The 24637-nt window shown below is 54.5% G+C and overlaps 1 protein-coding gene across 3 annotated transcripts in view; it reads right to left on the bottom strand.

Moving 5' to 3' along the window:
• The window catches only part of PDE9A (phosphodiesterase 9A), an 81330-nt gene extending 57380 nt beyond the window's left edge, over positions 1–23950 (bottom strand). For 2 of the 3 annotated variants that reach the window (XM_024758404.1, XM_024758405.1), the window contains exons 1-3: positions 23910–23950; positions 6123–6193; positions 4749–4826 (exon numbers count right to left, since the gene is read on the bottom strand). In XM_024758404.1, coding sequence (XP_024614172.1) covers positions 4749–4826; positions 6123–6193; positions 23910–23921 — 161 coding nt within the window. In that variant the 5' untranslated portion in view covers positions 23922–23950. The remainder of the gene's footprint in view (positions 1–4748; positions 4827–6122; positions 6194–23909) is intronic. The other variant, XM_024758406.1, reaches the window with a different exon arrangement.
• Positions 23951–24637: the final 687 nt, after the last annotated feature.

The raw sequence follows: 24637 nt of genomic DNA, 5'->3' as shown, positions 1-24637 counted from the left end.
AAGGTATAAAAATAAAAACTGCGTGGCACGAATAGGTGATGGACGGACAAGCCCACGGTGGTCTCAAGTCCCGCCTCCTCACAAGAGTTTCCTCCTGGTGGAGCCCGTGAGGGGCAAGTCACCCCCACCCCCCTCCCCCACAGGAGCATGCACCTTGCTTGGGGAAAGGTCCTCTTCCAAAGGCCCCCGGAAGTTGGTTATTTGGGACTTGGGGAACATTCCCTACAGAGGTTTCATGGTGATGGTGTTTGGGTCCTGGGAGATCACAGAACATCCTGTTCAGAGTCCACGCGGTTTGAAGTGTGGCTCCACCTGTAGAGCAGGTGAGACACCCGGCTGGGGCGGGACTTGGCCAAGGGGATACTAGCTGCCTCTGTCCTCACACTGATGGCGAGCAGGGCGGGTCCACCCTCCCCGGGCCCTCCCAGCAGCCGTCAGCCTCGCCAGCTTGCAGGTTTCCAGGAGCCACCGCTCAGCGAAGGGGGGAACCTCCTTGAAGCCCACCGCGTGTGTGGGGCTCACTTTGAACCAGGGGCGTATCCAGAGCACGTGTCAGTGCTGCCCGGGGGGGCCAGGGCTGCGGCGATGGGCTGAGGGGCGCGGAGAGCCAAGGCGGGGTGGGCGTCACCTCTCCTCTCGCCTCCTCCCTCAGCCCCATGAGCAGCACTGATGCTGGGGCAGTGGGTGGAGAGACGGGATCCCGGGATCCCGAGGGGCGCAGGATGGGGCCGTCCCTTCCCCGCTTTCTCTTTTCTCTCCTTCCCCTGCTCCCCACAAGCCTACGCTGGCCGGGAGGTGACAGTGACGGCACAGAGGAGGTGCCGGAGGTGTGGATGGGGAGAGACAAGAGCCGCGTGTCCCGAAACGCCCCCCGCTCCCCGTGTCAGAGGCGCTGACCACAGCTGGATCCCCAAGATTACTCTTGGCCCCTGGCTCCTTAATCCTCTTGACTCACAGCAGGAATGTTCTCAGAAGCAGTTATGCTTCTTCCACGGTTGAAGAAACTCCTGCCCCGGCCAAAGCTGAGTCGCAGCTTCATCACTTCTTCCTCAGCCACAGAACTGAGATAAACCACTTTCCATCTGCCTTGAACTTGGATTTGTCTTTTTCCAAAATGCCTCTTTTCAAACACGTTTACTGGGAGCTGCGCCGGAATCCAGGCAGCGTTTCTCCCCAGCTGAGGGGATGGGCACACACACCATCCTCGTAAGTGCTCAGCCATTGCATCTGGCGGACAGCTGCACGTATCACAACTTGGCTAAAACCGGAAAGGCAGGAGCGTGTGTATCACGTGTGCCGTGCCGTCCCGGCCCTCCCCTCTCTCCACACGCCCCCTTTTCCCTCATACTACTTAAGGGTCTGTTTCTCTCCTTCAACAAGGATCTTGAAGCAGCAGAGGCAGAAACGGAAGGGTGGTCAAGAAGCAACAGAATGGTCAGCGGGGCACCATGGGATCCACAACGTCCCCTTGTCCAGAAAGAAGCGCGCTGGGACCAGACGCTCGGTCCCGCCAAGCGTGATATGAACGAAGCTGGGATGTGTCTACTTGTGTTTGTCTTTAGGAATGAGGGTGATTAGCAATCCATCACCTTTCTTATCAGCTCCAAAAGAGAGAGGAAGCTACTCAGCCCTTTGCTAGATTAGAGCCTCTCTGACTTAGGCAAATATGTACCAGGTTATTTAAAATGCGGGTCTGAACATTCTCTGATCGTTAAGGGAAGAAGCGTTTTGAAGGAAGAGTCAGGTCATGAGATGTGGTTTGAAATGAGCCGAAAAGTTTAGTATAAGAGATGGGAAAACTGGGACCCCGACTACTGATCAGTAACCAGGTGGTCACAGTCAAGAGCCCTTGTAATTTGGAGAAGAGGCTGTGAAAAGCGGCCCCTGCGAGCGTGAACTGGGCAGAAAGCAGGCAAGGTGGACGAGCTGGCGCCTGCAGGAGAGCCTCTCCCGGGAGGCGGTTCCTGAATCCGAGGCTGGGGGCAGGGTACAGGCGTTGACAAGGCTGGACCGAAGGGCTGCAGGGTCTTCAGTGGTGGAGGAAGCTGGAGGGACACGACCTGACTTGATCGTCTTCTGGGAGGAAACAAAAATTTTCCAGCACTTTCCGAGAAGGGGAAACCCTGTGTCTGGTAGAGGTGACCTTCTGGTCACTGGCAGGCTGAGCAGCCCCTGGGGGTCAAGAGTAGTTTCTTAGCTTTTGCCCACTTTACACCAGTGATTCTCACCCTCGCTGCATATTGGAATCACCCGGTGAGCTTTAAAAAAAAAAATCCCTCAAAAATCCACATTTCCTGGGTCCTAGTGGGGCTCTGGTCACCAGAGCCTTTTTGATGATCCCTGGTGGTTTGAACCTGCAGGTAGGGCTGACGGTCACTGGTTTGGTTGGACTAGGTTATACCACGCATGTTTAGAGGGGTCGGGACCCCCGACGGCAGCTGGAACCGTGGGACTGGAGAATTAGAAGCAAACAGAACAGATTGGAGGCCTCGCTGGGCCTCACGCATGACCCGGGAGGGGGAGGTGAGCAGACGGGAAGGGAATCTTGGGGAACGCCGCCTTTCAGGGGCAGAGAGTGGGAAGCAGACACAGACGGGGGGAAGATGATGGAGGCAGCTGGTAAAAAGGAGAAGTCCATGATCTCACATGCAGGGAGCAGACAGAGACAGGGGAGGGGATGCCCAGTGCTGGGAACAGTGATTAAGGAGGTCCCGGCCAACAGCATCGCCACCTGGGAACCTGCAGAAATGCCAGTTCTGGGGCCCCGAGGGGGTGGGGGGAGGGAGAGAGGGGGCTCTGCTTCAGCCAGCCCCCCAGGGTGTGCGTGAGGCTGGTGGCCTGGGGGACACCGGGCAGCTCTGCGACGAGAAAGCAGTGGGGACCGGTTCTCAGCCTCGCCACCGCTGACATTTGGGCAGGTGAGTCTGGGGTGGAACCAGTCCTGGGCACTGCAGGACATAGAGCTGCAGCCCTGGTCTCCGCCTGCTGGATGCCACAGACCCCAGCCCCTGGCGTGGCAGCCAAAATGCTCCAGACTTCGCCAAGTGTCTCTTGGGGAACAAAACTGCCCCCCGTCGAGAAGGGCTGGCACAGAATAAAGAGCCTAAGGAGATATGACGAGGTGACAGAACAGAGTCGACAAACTACGAACTGCTTTAAATTAATTCGGGAAAAATGCAGTTTTGCCCCATCAGACACCGGCTTGCACGGACAGGGCACTTCCCCCTGATGACATCGTTGTATCTTGTGGACGTCAGGGGTGACAGGTCACTCGTGACTTTCCTCATGAATACAGATCTGGATCAGGCTGGACCTCATGCCGCAATTTACGACAATCTTCCCGGAGCCTCTGGGGATTCAATTAGCATCGCTCCTTCCGGGGAGCCCGGAGACGATAATCAGAGTGTAATCAGAGCCGGAATGCGTGGGGGCAGAAGCTCCTGATGACGGAATCAGAAATTCAGGAGATTGACGGATGCAGTGGAGGGGGAGGGGAGACTGGGGGGAAGCGCCCAGATGCTCGGGGAAGGACAGTGCTGGCCGCTCACCACGGAGCTCGGAGGACATCGGAAGCTGTTCAAATGTTCTAGGACCTTGTACACGCCAAGGGTTTGTTACTTGCCGGGCTTTCTGCACCAAAGCCTGGCAGTCATTGCGAGGTCTTGAGCCCTTGCCTGGGGCCGGGCATCCTGCACCTAGGCCAGCGTGGATGGCTGACAGGTGGCTTCGGGGGACAGAGGAAGAAGGGCTGGTGCCCAGCCCTGGGCGCTCAGGTGTGCACACACCTTTGGTCGGGGGAACCTTTGGGGCCCCTACAGCGGAGGTACAAGGGACCCCATCATGGGATCCCAAATATTCCCACGCTGCCGTCAGGGGGCCAGGGCCCTCCAGTGGCCGGGAACTTCGAGGGTCTGCCTGGGCATGCTCTCTCCTGCGGCTGGAGCAGCTGGCCTGGTTCAGTCGGGGGGGGGGCACACCCTGATGGCCGGATTGACACGTGTCCCTCGCAGGGGGATGCAGTGAGGGGCAGGGGTAACAGGGGTCCCGAGGGGCACCCCACTCCCAATCACGCTCCTGCTTCTGGCCTCGCAGGGCACGTGGGCTGGATTCTGCCTGGCCCTACTGCAAATACAAAGTGTGGACTACCGGGGACCTCGCCAGACGCTGGGCAGAGGGGCGGGCGTGGACGGGAGAGGCTCTGCTTGGAGTCCCTCCCTCCGGCCACATGCAGCCGGGCTGTTTTACAGATGTTCACAGGTGTGTTTACTGCCCAAGCCTTTTCCTCTCTAGGTCTCTCCTGGTTTCACTCCTCTGGCCCCCAGGTTTCCCACCCCCCAACCTCCGCCGTCTTGGGCAGAGTAGCCGGTGGACAGTGCTTGACAATACCAGGACTTGCCCCAGGGGGTCAACGCTCAGCGCTGCCCAGGGAATCTGGTCAGGGAATCTCCTGCCCGGATGGACTGGGGGCAGCTCTGCTACTGCCACTCAGTGCCTCGGTTTCCCCATCTGTAAATGCCCCCTCAGAGGGCTCTTGTGGAGCCTCGGAAAGGTTACGCTTAGACCTGCTACTTTCTTGGAAAGTGACAAGTTCTGCAAAGGAACCAGCGGCCTCCTTCCCATCTTTGGTTTAAATTCAGATTTTCCTGCAGCAGTAAATTTATAAAACAACCACGGAGACCCTGCCGTGCACGCAGAGAGCCGTCAGACACACCACGAGAAGGAGCTGACGTAGCCCACCAGCCGCTTACCGTTCCGAATTGGCAGGCATGGTGGGGTCGATGGAGACCATGGCGTCATCCGTGGTCAGGAGGGAGATGGTCGTGTTCCTGGAAGACAGGAGAAGCCAGTGTCTTCACCCCGCTGTTGTTCCCCCGGTGCACACTTGAATCTGGGCCTCCCGTGAGGTAGAAGCCCGGGTAGCAGGCCCGTCCTGCCCAAGGGGCCATGAGGAGTCGGCCTCAGGACACTGGCCCTCAGCTTGTAAACAAAGTTACGGGCTGTGTGCGTACTTCTAAATGCTCAGCAGATGTGTGAGTAATTTAAAATGGGAATTGGAGAAAGCGTAATTTGTTGAGTTGGGAGATTAAGTTGTGTCAAAGTAGAAATGAACATTTGTATCAACCAGTGAGGAATGCAGGGTTTGCCTTTCTACTTCATTTCCTGTGGGAGTCTATCTAAACGGGCAAAAAGCTCTCCTACCAAACAGTTTTAAGTGGATAAACTGAATCTTCCTCCAACTTCTCACCTGTGGGGTCTTTCACGCGAGGTGTTGCCTTAACCCCATGACTTAACTCTCTGGTCTCCAGCTGTGTATCAAAATCTGTGCAATGGGGGTGACACCTAAAACCCAGGTTGTTCTAAAGAACAACATTTACTTATTTCTTAGCACGTTGCTTAATAAAAGATGCCCCAAACTGTGGGCTATTTCTTGCTGCTACAAACCGCTACTTGCTGTCACTTCGGGTGTGTCGTCTCATCCTTGACTCTCCTTTTTCTCACCTGACTCTGACGGCTCCTGCTGTCCTCCTCTCTCACCCTCCTTGACCTGGGTCACAACTTTAGTTAACTGCAGGCCAAGCTGCCCCTCATCACCCTCTATAGTTGGGAAGTTAGGACAGAAAACCCACTGGCTGGAACAAACTGTTGATTTGGGGAAAAGAATTCTTCTGGAATTCTTATGGTTCTATAAGGTAGATTTCTGGTCTTTTCAACTTATTTCTGACATCAGTCTTTTCCTAAACCTTGATCTGTGATGAGCCCCTCTCTCCCCCTTGCTGGATCATTTGGGGCTGGGGGACCAAAGTCTAAACACTACCACCGTCCTTTACCCTTTCTCCCAATGCAAAGGAATAAATGAAAGAAAAAAAGAAACGCTTAAGACAGTAGTTTCTGCCTAATTCCGCCCAAAGGTTCCTACTGCATAGCACAGCAGCGGCTGAAGAAACCTCTAGGGACTCATCCACTGATTCGAAAGGTCCCGAGTGCAAGGTACAAGGTGAGCCCACAGGCCCTACCTAGACACCTCTTGTCCCCTAGACTCGGCCACTCGCCCTCCCAGGTACCTGTCCCTCCAGATGAATTTAAAGTCGTCCCTCTGGTGGGGGCAATTCCGGGTCACTCACCGAGGCAGGCCGGTGGCGATGCAGAACAGGTCCATAATGTCGCTGGAGTTGCAGTACTTGCTGAAGACCACCTGCAAAACAGAAGCAGAAGGCCGTGAGGGTCAGGCGGGAGCAGGGCAGCTGGTTTCCGTGGTGACATCAGATTCCAGAGCTTTCTCTCTGGTCCCGACCTGCAGGTTAATTTTACAAAGAAGAAACAAAATAACTGTGGGCACTGGAATGTTCCATGCACGTCTCTTCACTGAGTCGATTTATACAGGTTGAGAAAAACTTCACTCTTCTGTTCGCTGAAAAGAGTTGTGAAAAACAATGCTATCACCCACGTAAGGACACCTGCGGTGCCATGCTGCCTCGTGCCCCTCATGGTGATGTCTGACGCACCATCAACAACCTCGGCTTAGTGATATCACATCGCAGGGGGTCTCCAATGGCCTCCAGGGCCGTTATGCAAAAGAAACTTAAGATCATTAGCTTAAAAACAAAAGATTGCCTTTTAGGATTTGGGGGCTGAGGTGCAGGACCAAATCCAAGAGGGAATCACCCTGAGAAAGGGTCCGATTGGAACCGTCGGTCTGCACAGTGAACAAATTTTACCGGAGGCAATTTTACACATGGCCTGGGTGTCCAGTCCCTGCTGGACAGGAGAGAAACACGTCACATCAGCATCTTTTGTCTGAGGGGCCCCGACTGTGAATCTGGACTCCGGAACCCCTCCCTGGGAGAGGGGGCTTCACGTACAGAGACGGGGGCTGCTCTCCAAGGCTGGACAGCGCGCACGGGACAGTCCACGCCAAGGCTCCCGTAACAGGTTTTCCGTCAACATTCTCCCTGGCTAATTGCTTAAGGCCCCTCCTGCTCACCAGGAGTCCGCGGGCATGGGGCGAGCCAAGCTGAGGAGAGCGGGTAGTTTTCAGTGCCCAGAGCCCTATTTTGTTAGCTAGATCAGTTTGCATCTTTTTTTTTTACTGGAAACAGTAAAACAGAGTAAGCAGATGTTTTTTCCCGCAAACGTAGCTGTTCCCTGAGTACCACGGCCTCCTCTGTGCTACTGGCCTGCCTACGCCGAGACTCAGCCAGCACCACTGTCCGGGCTGCCCGCGTGCCCCCCGAGGTGGTATTCGCACCCTTGGTGACAGGGCCTTTGCTCGGCACTGTCCACCCGGCGGCCACTGGCCTGGCTCAGAGCTGGTCCCGCCTGGACCCCTGCAGCAGCCCCTGCCCTGGCCCTGCTGGGTCTCAGCCCAGCACCCACCCTTGGTTTCTAGAACTCAAACCTGGTTGTACCACGTCTCCGTGCAGATGTCTCTGCTGCCCCGCACGCCCACCGGAGAAGGTCCACCTCGTCGCTGGGCACCTGAGGTTCTGGGGTGCGCCCCTCGAGGCTGTGCCCTCGCCAAGCTCCCGCCCCTGCCTTCACTCTGGTCCACGGGTGCCCCTCCCTCGCCCTCTGCTCAGGGTCCCTCCTTCCCAGAGACCGTCCTCCGCTCTCCCTCCTCTCAGCCCTCAGGACTCGGGGCCAGCTTCTCCACACGGCCCCCCGACCCCACCACCAGAGGAGTCTTGCACCTTCGGCCCCCCGCGTTTTCACGACAGTGCGTCCCAGCGCCCCCAGCACAGGCCTTAGCTCACGCCTCGGCCTTTGCAGCTGTGCCCAAGACGGGTGAGGTGCGGGGTCCAGGCCGTTCGCCCACTGACACGGGGCCATTTCTGACTTTCCCACTCAAGCCTTTGTGAAGGTCGTGTCCACCTGGTGCAGGCTGACTGCGTGGGTTTATTCCAGACCCCAGTCAAAGGCGAGGGTGGGCCGAGGCAGAGGACAAGACGGCTCCGTCTGTGAACATTCGATTTGCCCGGAGATTCCGGCACAGGGCGAGGGGGCTGGCAGGCCGGATGCTGGTCATGAGCTGAGCGTGGCCCCAGCAAGTTAGTGACGACAAGGCCCTCCCCAGGGAGGGAGGTGGGAAGAAAGACCGGGAGCTTGGAATATCCTGGGGGCCTCGACAAGAGGGAAGTTTGCCCAACTTTATAAGCACTGCAGATGAAATCTGGAGGAGTGAGTCTTTTGTGATGGCTTCCTAGGCTCGGGAGAGCAACTAATAAAAGCTTTAAAAAGTCCACTTATGAAGAAGCAAAACAAACCCAGAAGGGCCCACGGGGCTCACTGACACTCTCGCTGCCCCTTTGTAACCGATCTCGCCCAACCTAGTGAGGGACCGGCCTTCTTCTGGGTCTGGAAGAGTCTGTGAGATTATTTTTGACGGGTGGGGGGGGGGAGGCGGGGGGATGGAAGGAAATCAGAAGTAAGCAGAAAAGATTGCATCGGGTGTCTTCCATTACAGTGGAGAACCGTGCTGTGTCCACCTGTAAATCCGTTTCAACATTCCTCTACCGTATAGAAACGCAGGGCTCTTTGATCGCACTTCTGAACTGGTTGTAACTGTTTCCCTTGTTCAGCTAACAAGTTAGTTTGACGTGTGGCCGTTTCCCATCTGTGCAAGAGTCAGGCTTTTGCCTTATTTAGTTAGTCAATGAGCCTTTAGCAGGGCCAACGCAGGTGAGAGGCTGGGCTGAAGCAACACGTGAACCCTAGCGTCGGAAGTGCTTGGACAGCCTAGTTCTTGGCCAGGTGTCAGGAGAAGCTCCCGGCCTAGACGGGTGTTCCTGGTTCCTGGTGTGGGAAACCAGCCCCTGGAGCACAAAGGCTTGGTTGGCTTGGGAAGAAGCCCTTCCCCGCCCCCGTCACCAGGCAGCCTGGTCAGGAGGGTACAAGGCTTTCTGTTCCCATGCTGAATCATTCTGCAAATCCTTTAGCCTCTATCCAGAAATAAACAGCGGGGGGAAAAAGCGTTGGTGAGACAAAATTTAAACGTGAAAAGTGGAGACAGCATGATTAACAGAGAAATAAGGATCTTACGTTGCCCCGGGGCTGCGGCTCATCAGTTAAGCACGGCAGGTCACCCCACACCCTTTCACGTGGCTTGGTCGGCAGCACCGCGATGTTAAAACAGGACAAGAGAAAAAAAGGGGAGCCCAGAGGCCTCTCTTCTGCTGTGGATACTGGTCCTCCCTCATATTCAGCTGGGACCTGTGAACGTCAGAGGGAACTTCGGCATCTGGAACCTTCCTGCTGCCTGCAGAGCTGGGTAACAAATACTCATGGAAACCAGCCACCCGCCAAGCTGTGTTCTGAGGGGTCCCCAGAGGAAGCAGCACACAGAGCTGGACGAAGCTCCCCTGGGCCCAGCCAGCGAGGGGTCAGGGGGTCAGGATCACAGCCCAGGCCTCCCTCTGTCCAGCACACACCCGTGACCCAAACAGTTCTGACTCGAAGGCTCTGCACGGCGTGTAATATCTGTATTCACCCCCCGCCCACCCGGCGATGGTGTCCTGGCAAGAGCAGGGGGTCCTGTGCTCCCTGTCAGTTATTCTTCTATCCATCGGTTCCCTCCCAGTGCCCTGCCCGCCCCTCCGCAGTCGTGGGCAAGACCACCACCACCCTGTAGCCTCAGTTTGCCTTTCTGCGAATGAGGTCCATCACGCCAGCTGCACCTGCCTCTCAGGGCTGAGATGGGCAACACGTGAGGGAACGTGCTTGGACAGAGCCCTCAGGACGCTGCTGCTCTGACACAAAATCCAGCTGCGTACCAGCTCTGCTGCCTGTGAAACCCCAGGTCCCCAGTGGCTCTAAAATCCTGACTGTGGATGGAAGTCTCCAGGGCTCTTCAAGTTGCCAAACGCACCCAAAGTGACTTGTGGCCCTCCTTTGTCTGGCACCCAATTTTATCTCAGTAGGACCTCAAATGTACGACTGCAGGATTTCCAGAGCGAGAAGAAAGGACATGTAACCCAGCTCCTCCGTTTCCACTGTTCCTCGGTAGGTGCGGATGGAGCCCGGGGTGGGAGCTCCAGGCCGCGAGCTCTCAGCAGGACGGTGCTGGGGCTTTGTGGGGAGCGACCAACAGTCAGTGCAGACGAGGAAGAGAGATGAGTGTCCTGGGGCACACACGGGCTGACGGGGCTTTCTGGCTCAGTGCATGGTTGGGACTGGCCTTGGCCCATCCCAGTTGGGCAGCCCAGGAAACGGGCCCAGGGCTCTGGTCAGGGCTGTGCCCTCCCAGGCGGGTTGCTGGGTGGGGACTTTTACGAAGACATCCTGCAGGCCTGTCCTTACAGGTGGGGACTTGGGAGCGAGACCCTGGGGACTGCCGTGGCCCAGCCACAGCCCTCAAAGCACAGGGCGCTTCCCTAGAGCCCTGGCTGGGCAGCCCTGGCACCTGGGGACCCTGCCCCTGCCCGCAGCCTGACCTACAACTGTCAGGCCAGCACACAATCTCCTTTCCTCGTGAGAACTTCACTAAGCGATCCGGAGCTGGTGGCAATTGGGGTGAGTCACAGGGTCACGGGGAGTCTGACCTGGGCTGACCACACCAGGCCACCCACGAGATCACTAAGGAGGTGCAGCCCCCGGAGAAGGTGGGGAGGGAGGCCAGATCCCAGTGGGCAGAGGGGAGGGGCAGAGGGCAGGAGAGCCCAGTGTCTTGAGTTGCCATATACGCACGGTTCTGCTTCTTGGTATCAAAGGCACCTCCATCAACATACTTAGAACCCAGGGCTGGTAACCGTGGAGGAGATGGTCAGAGCACGGCCAGCTCACGTCCAGAGGTTAAAGAGACAGGACGGCACTTTCTAAAGGCCTGGGGGTGACTTGTCCATTCTGAGTCCAGAGGCCTCTTCCCAGGACGGGATTCTATTGTGTTTTCCTCTCTCCCCCTGGACCCCCCATTCAGAGGCTCATGGAGGGGAGAATGCAGGAAGCAGCCCCTGAGTTCCCGTGTTCCAGCCACACGCTGCTGTTTGCATGTCGAAAAGCAGGAGGATGGATGGTCTCCGGGCCGCCAGGCAGCTCAGATAATCCATCAGCGAGTTTCCCGTTATGAGGTCAGGAGGATGGAGGTTTGATCATCGCCCAGCCGGGGCTCCTGGAAGGCACTCTCTGGTCTTCTGCAAACCAACCCAGCATGAAAGGGTTTCCACGTTCCTCAGGAGAGATTCCAGGACCTTCCACTGGGAAACGCAGCTTCGTGTTTCAGCATGAGGACAGCGTGAGGGGAGCGGCTGAGATGTTCTGGATTGGAAACCAATCCCGATGAGCTGTACACTGGACGGGAGACAGGACACAGGCAATCCAGCAACGACGGGGGTGGGACCAGGGCCCCAGGCTTCAACGAGACCCGCAGAAGCCCTGAGATGTTCATCCATGGATGGGGGCAGCCCCGCCTCTGCTGGACCTTTCCCGGGAGGGTCTTCCACCTCCTGTGAGGGCCCTGCATCCGGCTTCCCCACCTTCGGCCCTGGAAGCTTCCAGGGTTCCTTCCAGTCTGCCTCTCCCTTCAGGCTGTGTGTGCTCTGGCTCACCTGCTGTGATTTCGTGAACCTAAAAGGTGCAGAATTAAGCCCAATGTGTCCCGTTCTCCAGTTTGGAGGGGCTGGTTCAGGAAGATACCTCTGGTGACCAGTCCGTCAGTTCAGCAGCGGACTCCACCACGGGGAGGCTGCCCGGACCGTGACACACACGGTTTCACCAGCTCAGGCTCCATCCCCCTCGCTCCCGGCTCCACTCCCAGCCCCCGTCCCTGTGTCCACAACTGTGGCACGCGGCTGACCAGCAGCTGCTTCCATGTCTGCCCCACGATGGTCGTGGCTGCCATGCTGGTGGGTTTTCAGACCTGGAGGCCGAGTCCCGCTCTATCCGTGGGCCCAGAGCCTGGAGCTGCCGGCCCGGGTGGGTGCCCAGGTGGCACAAAGATGCTGTATTCCATCTTTGCCAGATATTAGCTCTGAGTTTTGCAGCATGCATTTGAGGATTATGATCCCTGGCACACACGACTTAAAATCCACGTATGAATTCACGCAGGTGAAGCTTCTTAAAAGAGATTTCAAAACGTGCTGGTGTCGATGTCCAGCACCTGCTGTCCTCTGCCTTCCTGCCTCCCTGCTTTAAGGTGGTGGATGGGGGAGGAGTCGTGGGGGGCTGGCTGCCGGTGCCGGGCCTCCGCGGTCCAGACACGGGATGAGCCTGGCTGCTGGAAGCGGGTGGAGGTGGGGGAGGGCCAACCTGGGGGCGGTGCTCAGGCACGAGAAAGCTTTCTAGTAGAGCCTCCTTTCATTTGGGCTCCACAGGTGAAAGCGACTTGTCACTGTCCCCGCCCCACTTACGCTGGTCATTCAGCTCAAACGTGGTCGGCAGTGGCTGTTAAGCACACAATTTCCTCCGCTGAGTGACGGGGAGCCCGCCCAGGAGGGGCAGTGATAACAGAGCAGAGATGACCAGAAAGCAGAGAGACGGCACTGCCCCGCCGTCCCCGGACCCCGCACCTCTAAGCACCCTCGGGGGCTGGGATGAGCACCCTTTGTGCCTGTGCTCGGAGAGGGGAACCTGAGTTTGGTTTCCTATTTCTATCTGAGGCACTTCCTTGCAGCTGCTGAGAACATTTCTTGCTGGCTTTGTCAAATTTTGGTTTGGACTGGCATGGAGTCAGTGACCGCTGGAAGCTGTGGGTTTCTCACTCAGACATCTGTGGCTCTATACTGCGAAATGCTTCCAGTCCTGGACGAATAAGATAACCAAACGGCAAGTTAGGTTTGGGTTGAGAAAGACAAAACCCACCACTATCACAAAAGAAGAGTTCAGTGTGTGGATGTTGGAAGGGGACCAGGGACCAGGCAGGGAGGGGGACGGTCAGAGGCCTCCTGAGACTGCAGTGTGTCCCCGGGAATTTTCTCTGCCGGGCTGGCTACAATCTTTTTCACCAGGGAGACAGCTCACGAAGCTCGTAAACCAGGATGGTATTAGTTCCCTTTCAAAATCATACAAAGCTATCCATGTCAGGTAAGTTGTGCTTCTGGGGTTGGCTGCTGCAAAACATGCATTTACGTTCGTCTTGCTGTTACGCTCGCACCGCATGTGAAATTGTTTATCCGACTGCGTTAGCAACAATTTTCACGGAGCGTCTTTGAACTTGGAGTAATGAATCTCGAGTAAAATTGTCCTCATTGTAATTCTTCTGCAGTTTTTCCCCCGAAGTGATGGTAAACGGCTACAGCTGGAGATGAGAGCTGGGGTGCGTAGACACCAGGATGCCGAGGTCCTGAAGCAGGGAGGGAAGAAAGGCACTTCTCCTTTCCCAGCAAGTTGTCCTTCCTGAGGGCACGTGGCGAACTCTGTTCCTCCACGCGGCACCCGGCTCCAGTTCCTTCCTCTGTTAATGAGAACTCGACGCCTCTCCCAGCGATGTTCACTCTGGTCTCTCCTCGCTCCATCCACGTCGGCTATGGATCTCAGCCCCCCAGCACCTTAAACCTCAGCACTGACACTTCATCATACTTGTATTTACTTGATGATGATGAATTTTATGTGTTACGTGGCGTCAGAAATCTCCACCCAACCAAACTAGGGTACTGACTTCTAAAAATAGTCACATTGGCCTCCAAGAAATGGAAGGCAAACCACCACATTGGCAAGAACGAAAAAGTGATGGAGAGCCCAAATCTGGAAGCAACCCAGATGCCCTTTAACAGGTGAATGTTAAACAAACTCTGGTCCGTCCACACTGTGGATGAATTACTGATCTACACAACTGAGATGGATTCCAAGGGATTTATGCTGCATGGATAAAAGCCAACCCCAAGAGGTTACATGCTGTATGATTCCACTTATACAACATTCCTGAAACGACAAAATTTTGGAGGATGGAGGTGGGCATGGTCACAAAAGGGCTGGGACTGTCCTCTACTGTGACTGTGGTGGTGGATAAGAGACCCTACATATGTGATTGAATTGTACAGAACTCAACACACACATTCAGATGAGCACAACAAAACAGGGAAAGTCTGCATAAGGCGGGGGACTGTCTCACGGTTACATCCTGGCAGTGACCCTGTACCGTAATTTTGCAAGATGTTACACTGGGGGAAACGGGGTGAAGGGTACACAGATCATTTTGCAGTACTGCTCACAACTGCATGCTAATCTCCCATTGTCCCCAAGAGCTTATCTGAATAAAGTGAAGGCACCAACTCTGGCTGGGAGTGGGGAGAGGGATGCCCTTCCAGGAATGTGTGTCCAGACAGCCCTGCTGGGAAACAGTGTGGTCATATGTGTGCCCTTTGACCTGGAATCCCATTTCCAGGAAGTGCTCTTAAGAAAATAACAGCAGGGCTTCCCTGGTGGCGCAGTGGTTGAGAATCTGCCTGCCAATGCAGGGAACACGGGTTCGAGCCCTGGTCTGGGAGGATCCCACATGCCGCGGAGCAACTAGGCCCGTAGGCCACAACTACTGAGCCTGCGTGTCTGGAGCCTGTGCTCCGCAAGAAGAGAGGCCGCGATAGTGAGAGGCCTGTGCACCGCGATCAAGAGTGGCACCCGCTCGCCACAACTAGAGAAAGCCCTCACACAGAAACGAAGACCCAACACAGCAAAAATAAATAAATTAGTAAAAAACTCCTACCCCCAACATCTTTAAAAAAAAAAGAAAAGAACAGCAAACGGGGCTTCCCTGGTGGCACAGTGGTTGAGAATCTGCCTGCCAACGCAGGGGACACGGGTTCGAGCCCTGGTCTGGGAAGATCTCACATGCTGTGGAGCAACTGGCCCAGTGAGCCACAACTACTGAGCCTGCGCGTCTGGAGCCTGTGCTCCGCAACAAGAGAGGCCGCGACAGTGAGAGGCCCACGCACCGCGATGAAGAGCGGTCCCCACTTGCCGTAACTAGAGAAAGCCCTCCCACAGAAACGAAGACCCAACACAGCCAAAAATAAATAAATTAATTAATTAATTAAAAAAAAAGAGAAAAGAACAGCAAACTTAATAAAGAGAGCATTTATTAAGTGCCAGGCAGTGTTCTAGTCACCTCCCAGACTTAGGCCCAAACCACTGCCCTGCACGGCCCCTTTGCAAGCAAAGAGCTAGTGGCGTTGTTCCTTGTGTGTTAGTTATTGCAGAGAAATGGAATTAAGATGAATATCTCGAAGCAATGAAATGATTACATCTTAGTAAGTTTCAACGATGGAACATTATATAGCATTAAAATCACGTTTTTGAATACCGCTAATGTAATGATCAAGATAAAAAAATATGTGAAAGAAAGCGATTCTCTCTCCCTCTGTCTCTGAAAAGGAAACACCAGCAGGAGAGGTCCCGAAATGTTCGCACTGTCTGGTGGAGTAACGGGTTCTTTTCTTTTCTTTTTTATGCTGCTCTGTATTTTTCAACTATTCTGCGATGAATATGCAGGGCTTTTATAACCAAGAGAAAAGTTACCTAGATCTAGAAGCTGAGGTTAATAACCGATAACAGAACTGGCTTGCGAATCTCTCTTCCCAACAGCGGGCTGCGCTGCATTTACATAAGATTCTTAGGAGAGGAAAGAAAGGTCTTTACCATTTTTATTTGGAACGAATACTCTTTGGCTTTAAGCCAAGCGGATGAGAAAATTAAATGACAAGTTAACCAGAGGACAAAAATCAGAATTTAAATAGCATTTGGCTAGTAGAGGGAGCTGGTGTGGAGCCGAGGGGCGACGGAGAGGCAGGGACCCTTGGATGGGAAGCGAAGGGCAAGCTGGGTGCCTCCCGGGACAGACAAGAAAGCAGGTCCCACGGGTCTGTGCCAGCTGCAGGGACACAGCTGACTCGGGGATGGAGGGATTGGCCGTGGCCCTCAGGGGACCCGAGGCCGTGCAGACAGAAGGGGCCACAGAGAAGCCGCATCCCCCATGCTCCTGCCCCATCCCGCCGCCCCACCCACCTGAGACTCGCGGCCCATGCGCCGGAACTTCCCGTTAAAGGATTTCTACGGCTTCAGACTCTAACCTGACGTGCCTCACATCATGCGTCTTCCAGACTCACCCAAGTGAGGTTTTCAGTGATGAGGCTGCGTGTGCGGTCCTCCTAGGCGGCTGCAGTGAGCCTGGGCAGAAACCCCAAGGGGTCCAGACCAACAAGTGGGGTGAGACCGGCCTGGGCGGGGGAGCCACGCCCCAGACATGGGAAAGGGGGGTCTGGTTGAGGAGCACTGCCCTGGGGCAGGGGCGGGGGCGGGGGCAGGTGGTGGAGGCCTAACGGCACTGGGCTCAGCTTTCCTTACGTAAGCTCCTTTAGACATCAGTTATAAAGCAAGTACTCAGCTGTAATAACATAAATATCAATGCATCTGAGGAGGGACACGTCATCTTTGGGGGCGGTACCCACGAGGCTGCCCCCGACTGCTGTCCTGAGACCCGAGTGTCTTGTACATGCCTCCTGGCCGGCGAGTTGCAGTTCGGGCCTCTCCACGGCCTCAGGACCGTGCAGGTCAGGGCCCTCCTCAGGCAGCGTTCTGGGGGCCAGTAAAACGAGCTGAGGGTAACTGAGGCTGAGGCCAATGCAAGCCTGCGGCTGCCATTCCAAACCCTAATTCCAAACGCGGTGCTCACACAGGGACCCGCTCTGTTCCCAGTAATTCTCCGGTGGGTGCTGTAGATTTGAACTTACAGAATAAATCTCACAGGGACCCGCTCTGTTCCCAGTAATTCTCCGGTGGGTGCCGTAGAGTTGAACTTACAGAATAAATGGGTACTAATACATGGCACTTAACTGTTTATCCAAGCTTTATGTAGTAGGACTGTAGGTAAAATTTTTTGAGAAAGAAAACAGTTCAGTTGCTAAAGTTATGCAATCACGGCACTAATTCTTTGGCCATCCGGGCAGAAGGGGTGTCTGGCAGCGAGGACGGTCAGTGAGTGACTGCCCTTAGCGGGCTACGTCTGACCGGGTGGGCGCTGGGTTGGCTGGAGCCCACGCGTTTCCTGCTGTCTCACATCCCAGGATTGCCCTCGGCTGGTGCCAGAGTCGCACACTGCTCCAGGCACGTGCAGGGCAGAGGGGTGGGAAGGGAGGGGTCAGGGAAGTGAGTTCACTTCCAGTCCCTCTTCCTACCAGCTTGACCCAGGACAAGTTTCTTCACCTTTTTGAGACTCTGAGTCTTCATCTGCAGAGTGAGGGTTATCATACCCCAGAGAAGGTTTCATCATGACATACAGAGGGCCTGGTACATAGTAAGTGCTCAGTTAAGTGGCAGTTGTGATTACAGGGAGGGCCCCTTGAAACTTATGGATGTCTTCCCTAGAGACAGAGAGGCTCCTCCTGGACCCCTCCAAGGCCATTTCACAAGCAAGAGGCACTGAGGACACAGAGCCTTAACTTCAACATGTTGGCATCTCTGGGTGGTTCATACGTCAGGACACGAGGATACCTTGACTTGGGAAGGCCACCACAAAGCAGGCTCTGATGTGCTAACTGACCTCCCTGTGTTACCAACCACACCCAAAATGCAGTGAAGACCAGGATTGTGTCAATACAAGTGTGTATTAGTCAACAGGACCACATAGGATTCAAAAGACTGACAGGTTAAATGATCAATTCGACCTCGCTGTGGTGTCAGTTTTCTTCTGGTAAACACGGAGGACAGTCTTTGGAAGGTGAGGTCCCTGCGGGCAGGACCCTGCTCAGTCCCTCTGTATTCCATCTGTGAGCACAGGGCCTGTCCGTCTGCTCACGGGACACCGGTGCTCAAGTATCCTCCTGTGTGAACAGGCTGAGGCTGAATTTTGCATCTGCTGGTTTTAGGTTCTACCACTAAGGACGCAAATTCCACCGCCACCTCCACCATCGCCTCTAGTGTCACCGCCATGACCACCAGCACCATCACCATCACCACTGTCACCTCCACTGTCACCACCACCATCACCTCTGCAATCGCCATCACCACCACCACCACCTAGTGAGGCTGGACTCGCGCTTGGGCCAGAACCTGGGCCACGCATCCTACACCCTATGACCCTGGGTCCTTGGAAGGACCTCATAAACTGGGGGTATCCTCCTCTTCACAGAGGAGGACTCTGAGTCACAGAGAGAGAGCCTGGCCTGCCCGGGTCCCCGTGGTCCTGGATGCAAACTCGACCCGCCTGGCTCCAAGCCCAGAGATGCATGCAGTGCCTGGAATCAGGCTTTTTTTTTTTTTGCGGTACGCGGGCCTCTCCCTGTTGTGGCCTCTCCCATTGTGGAGCACAGGCTCCGAACGCACAGGCTCAGCGGCCATGGCTCACGGGCCCAGCCGCTCCGCAGCACGTGCGATCCTCCCAGACCGGGGCACGATCCCGCGTCCCCTGCATCAGCAGGCAGACTCTCAACCACTGCGCCACCAGGGAAGCCCTGGAATCAGGCTTTTAATGGTGGTCCGCCTGGGAAGCAGAGCTGTAGTCTCTTGGCCTCTTTGCCACTGTCACTCTCCCATAACGCTGGACGCGTTCTCTGTTCGCCTTGTTCTCAGATGACTGATGTTTCTGATTGCACACTTGGAATGAATATTGGTTTGGATCCCACACTTGGAAGAAAATAAACCAATCCAAATTCTTTTTCCTTTGTCTATCAGACCATGATTCATTAAAAAAATTAAAAAAAAATTTTTTTTGCGGTACGCGGGCCTCTCACTGTTGTGGCCTCTCGCGTTGCGGAGCACAGGCTCCGGATGCGCAGGCTCAGTGGCCATGGCTCACGGGCCCAGCCGCTCCGCGGCATGTGAGATCCTCCCGGACCGGGGCACGAACCCATGTCCCCTGCATCGGCAGGCGGACTCTCAACCACTGCGCCACCAAGGAAGCCCTGAGCTCATTTTTTAATAGCTTTTATAAACTGCTAAGCTTGTATAGGGCTTTGTCTACCCTCAAAGAGTATTTCAGTCCGGCCCCCGGTTCTCGTGCTCCAGGTCCACGAGTTAGAATTCACCAGACCAGCTGTCAGGACAGCCAAATGCCAACTCAGTGGTGATTCTGCAACTCCACTATCTTTGGGGGAGTTAAAAGCTGAATCTCCATTGCCTTTTCAGCACCTGAGAAGTACAAGTGTTTAATATATAAAACAAACAAGCTAAAAAGAGACCAAGACCCAAACCCCACATTTTATTGTTTTTTACTATCACTCAAGAAATACATTTTCACCAAAGGAAAGATTGTAGGCTATCTCCCCATCCATCCATCCATCCATGTATACCTGCAATTCATCTCTAATTATAAATTATATATATAAATGTGAACATATGGTTCATTCTGTCCTGCCCCTTGTTTCCAGAACATGTAACAATAATGTCACATTCAGAATGGATCACTGTTAACCACCAGGCAGGCAATCATGGCTTCTTTGTCTGCTAAGATAAAATTTGAATTAGGCCTTATGTCTCTTTCCAATTTAAGAGGTATTTTGCTGGTCGTGTCGTGTGAAAAGACTATAAAATAACGGGAGAGACCTTCAAGATGGCGGAAGAGTAAGACGCGGAGATCACCTTCCTCCCCACAGATACACCAGAAATACATCTACACGTGGAACAACTCCTACAGAACACCTACTGAACGCTGGCAGAAGACCTCAGACCTCCCAAAAGGCAAGAAACCCCCCACGTACCTGGGTAGGGCAAAAGAAAAAACAGAGACAAAAGAATAGGGACGGGACCTGCACCAGTGGGAAGGAGCCGTGAAGGAGGAAAGGTTTCCACACACTAGGAGCCCCTTCGCGGGCGGAGACTGCGGGAGGCGGAAGGGGAAGCTTCAGAGCCGCGGAGGAGAGCGCAGCCACAGGGGTGCGGAGGGCAAAGCGGGGAGATTCCCGCACAGAGGATCGGCGCCGACCGGCACTCACCAGCCCGAGAGGCTTGTCTGCTCACCCGCCGGGGCGGGCGGGGCTGGGAGCTGAGGCGCGGGCTTCGGTCGGAGCGCAGGGAGAGGACTGGGGTTGGCGGTGTGAACACAGCCTGAAGGGGTTAGTAGAACGGATAAGTGACCTGGAAGATAAAATAGTGGAAATAACTACGGCAGAACAGAATAAAGAAAAAAGAATGAAAAGAATTGAGGACATTCTCAGAGACATCTGGGACAATGTTAAACACACCAACATCCTGGAACATACATATTGATAATTACCTTAAATGTAAATGGATTAAATGCTCCAACGAAGAGACACAGACTGGCTGAATGCATGCAAAAACAAGACTCATATATATGCTGTCTACAAGAGGCCCACTGTAGACCTAGGGACACATACAGCCTGAAAGGGAGGAGATGGAAAAAGATATTCCATGCAAATGGAAATGAAAAGAAAGCTGGAGTAGCAATTCTCATATCAGACAAAATAGACTTTAAATAAAGATCTAGCAAACAGAATCCAACAGCACATTAAAAGGATCATACACCATGACCAAGTGGGGTTTATTCCAGGAATGCAAGGATTCTGCAATATATGCAAACCAATCCATGTGATACACCATAGTAACAAACTGAAGGAGAAAAACCATATGATCATTTCAATAGATGCAGAGAAAATTTCGACAAAATTCAACACCCATTTATGATAAAAACCCTCCAGAAGTAGGTATCGAGGGAACTTACTCAACATAATAAAAGCCATATATGACAAGCCCACAGCAAACATCATCCTCAATGGTGAAAAACTGTTGGACACATATACACTACCAAATGTAAAATAGATAGCTAGTGGGAAGCAGCCGCATAGCACAGGGAGATCAGCTCGGTGCTCTGTGACCACCTAGAGGGGTGGGATAGGGAGGGTGGGAGGGAGATGCAAGCGGGAGGGGATATGGGGATATACGTATATGTATAGCTGATTCACTTTGTTATACAGCAGAAACTTGGCACACCAGTGTAAAGCAATTATACTCCAATAAAGGTGTTAAAAAATAAAAATAATAACGAAAACTACCATTTATTACTATGAGCCAGACGTATTACACACATTCTCTGAAAGGAAAGAGGGACTGTTGTATGATGGAGATGCTCCAACATGTGCAAAAGCAGAAGGCCTGGCATAACGGAGCCTCCCTTTCCACCTCGCAGCTTCCACGACTCTCATCGCGAGACCCATTCTGCTTTGCCTGTCCCCCGACTTCGCCCTCCAGTGGGGTCACTGTGAAGCTCATTTTCGACATCGTATGATTTCATGCATGTATTTCAGCGTGGATCTCTAAAATATAAGATCTCTTTCTTATGGTTTAAGATAGACAGAGTGCGATTATCACATGGAAATAAAATTGACAACAATCTCCCTTATCACTTCGCAGGTTGTCAGATATCTATCCTTGGGGCATGTTTTGAGGACAAGAAGTAATATGTCTTCTTTGACCAATAAAATGGCAAAAGGAACATAAGGGATGCAACAAATGGATAAAGACCAAGAAGGTCAGCAAACAAATCCACCAGGTGAGTCTTGTGTGGATCGTGACTTGAAAACGAGTGTGTGTGTGTGTGTGTGTGTGTGTGTGTGTGAGAGATATGGTCGCCTTTTCTTGCCATTTATTTGTGGAAGAACACACATTATCTTTGATCCTTAAAGCAAGCTTTAAAGCCGGGCACTGTTATTCCTATTTCGTAGGTATTAAGGTTCAGAGAGTAGAGGAACTCATCCAGGTTCACGCCAGTGAGTGGGAATGAAAAGGAAGGGCGACTGCGAGTCCAGCAGCGGGTGAAGGCCAGGCCGAGGGAAGGGAGAGGAGCCGGCGGCTCAGTGCGATAAACCGTCTTAGATGATGGAGACCAGGTGTGGGTGAAGCTGGGAATCGTGGACACGCTCGGGGGGCAGCACACATGCAAAGCCTCCTGGAATTGTGGGAGTGTGAGTTTGGGACAAATGCAGAGAGGGGTCCCTAAAGACCAACTTCACTGCTCTTGCAGAGCTTGTAAGGGCGTGACGAACCAGCCGAGGAAAAGCCTCTGAACTGGGCTTCCAGGACCTGACTCTGTTCCCCCTCTAATACACCGTGTGCCCCAGGCAAGTCTCCCAACATTTCTGGTCTTAGATATCTCAACCTCAGAGTGGACAGGGCCAGCTTCATGGTGCTGCGGGGCTCCCCTGGGCAGCTTCTGCCCTGAGCCCCGGATACTGGAATGACCACCTCACCCCGTGGGTGGCTTTTCCTTCTCCCCGAGAGGCACATTCACCGCACAGAGCCTGAAGCCTGCCCTCCCGTTCAACGGCCAGCTTTGCTTCTCAAGGACTCTGGGATGGTGGACAAATTCCTTAACTTCTTCACTGCATCTAGGGAAGATGCACAGCCTCTATAAAATACGTCCCAAGATACCTGGGATGTGGGGAGCATGACCCACATGTCTGCCAGGCAGGTACTAGTCCCATTTACAGATGTGGAAACTGAGGCCCAAGATCATACAACCAGCATGTGGCACTGCTGGAAGCAAAGCCCAGTCTGCTGATTCCGGGGCCGCTGGATAAGCAGCGGAGGGGGTGATGGGGTGCGGGGTGATTTGAGGCTGAGGTTCTGAAGCAAACCACCGCTTCCCGAGATTCATCTCTCCCTCGCGCACCTTTTCCGGGGTCCAACACACAAGAGGCAGTCGAGGCAGCCTGTTAGGTGACAGGGTTTGAGAGGCACATTTGCCTAGCGCAGCACGAGTTAATGCAATCAAAATGAAGAGCCACATTTGGTGGGGGGAGCAGAGAGATGTCTAAGACCCTGCCTGCAATATGCACCGGGCGGCAGAGGAGGCGAGGATGTCCACAACACACATGAAAACAAAGGCAGATGGGACACATCTGTGAAAGAGGGCCGACCTCAAGGGATGGGGAGGCCACAAGGAGCGGAGTGAATCAGCCTGGAGGTGAAGGGAAAGTGTGATCACCTCGCTCCACCCTACCCACAATTCTAGACCGACGATCCCGCTGGGCTTGGGGCACAGTGACTACGTGTGGAGAGCCTGTGCGGCTGAGGAAACATGCTGTGAGCTGAGGCCAGAATGTGTTTACAGCCAAGTGGCCGTCGGCCCTGAATAATGCCCCACCCCCCAAAGATACCCACACCCTAACCCCGGGAAGCTGTGAATGTCATCTTATGGGGCAAGGTCTCTGCAGGTGTGATTAGATTAAGGCTCTTGAGATCATCCCAGATTATTCAGGTGGGCCTAGAGGAAATCACAGAATCACAAGGGAGGCAGAGGGAGAGCAGACAACACAGGGAGGAGAAAGTGACGTGAAGCCGGGGCAGAGAGATTGGAAGATGCTGGCCTTGAGGACTCGAGGGATGAGGCCGCAAGCCAAGATACGCTGGCAGCCACAGAAGGCTGAAGAGGCGGGGACGGATTCTCCCCCAGGGCCTCTGCCAACACCTTGGTTCCGACCCCCGTCATACTGATTTAGAACTTTTGGCCTCCGGAACAGTGAAAGAATACATTTCTGTATTCAGTCACGCTGCTCATGGCTGATTTGTTACAGCAGTCCCAGGGAGCTAACAAACCCTTGGCCTCCATTCTGAGAAGGCTGGGATCTTTTATTGCAGGTGATGGGAGTCCTTGAAGCTGCATGAGGCACGGAGTGTCTGTAGGATTGGGACCAAACTGCAGGACGGGGCCAGGGAAGCACGGGTTAGAGGGCGGAGACACTGGAAGCTTGGGAGCGGGTCAAAGGCTGTGATTCAGCCCCTAAGAGCTGCCTTGGGCCTGGGGGACGGTGAGGCTGGGAGGCTGCAGGGAAAGAGCCCGGGAACTGTCCAGTCGTGGGAACTGCCTTGGATGTCTGTACGTTCACCGGCAGGACGCGGCCACCCAGACTCTGTAACCCCCACTTGCTCAGGCTCTGGGCTGCCCTGAGCCTCAGCGGGATTTCGGGGCCCGTTTCCCCGCCCGAGTCTGCGGCAGCCTCCACCCTGAACCCATCTGTCACAGCTGATCCACTCACGGCTCTTGTCATCTTTCAGGGTTGCTTTGTTTCTGTTTTTTCTCGCTTCTGGTGTCTGACGCCAAGCTCCATTGTTAGAAATAATGGCTCCCAGGGGACTGAAAATGCACAAAGCGAGGAGCCGGAAGAACAAGAAATGTACTGAGGCGGAGCTCGACTCGGAGGGCTGCCGGAAGCTAGGACGTGGCTGAGGGCGTCTGTCTGCTTCAGATTTGCTTTACTTCTTGAGATCTAACCCCAGTAAGAGGCAGCTCGTGGCCCACGAGCCTTGCACTTCCCCTCGATGGGCCCTCGTCCTGCTACCCTGCCCGCGGCTCCGCTGCTTCGGGACTCCGGGTGTGGCCCCGGGAGACCCATCCTGGGGTCAGGTCTCCTGGGTGCCCCGGCTGGGAGGGGGCAGGAGGAGAGGACCTGGCGCCGAAGCCCCTCGGGGTCCACCCATGGGGGGCCTTCCCCCAACATGCAGTCCCTCTGGCCCTGTTTCAAGGCAGAATGTGGGTGTGGCGGGGATCGGGGGAGGGCGAAAAGGCAAGATGTAGAAGAAACCGCGGCAAAGCGAGACCTGTGACCAGGAGGCGGGAAGGGCCCCTCTCTCCAGCTCAGGCCAGAGAGCTCGGCTGTCCTGCGAAGCAAGCGGCCACGTCCCACTGCCATTCCCAGTGGGAATGAACAGGGAATCCGAGGGTTCTAGGGAAAATGCGCCTTTCAGCCCTTTCCAGAGAATGATC

This window comes from Neophocaena asiaeorientalis, unplaced genomic scaffold (genome assembly GCF_003031525.2).
Source record: "Neophocaena asiaeorientalis asiaeorientalis breed wild unplaced genomic scaffold, Neophocaena_asiaeorientalis_V1.1 scaffold45, whole genome shotgun sequence".
In the NCBI taxonomy this organism is placed as follows: domain Eukaryota; kingdom Metazoa; phylum Chordata; class Mammalia; order Artiodactyla; family Phocoenidae; genus Neophocaena; species Neophocaena asiaeorientalis.
The sequence above is the reverse complement of the archived record's forward strand: the minus strand, read 5'-3'. Positions and strand labels throughout refer to the sequence as shown.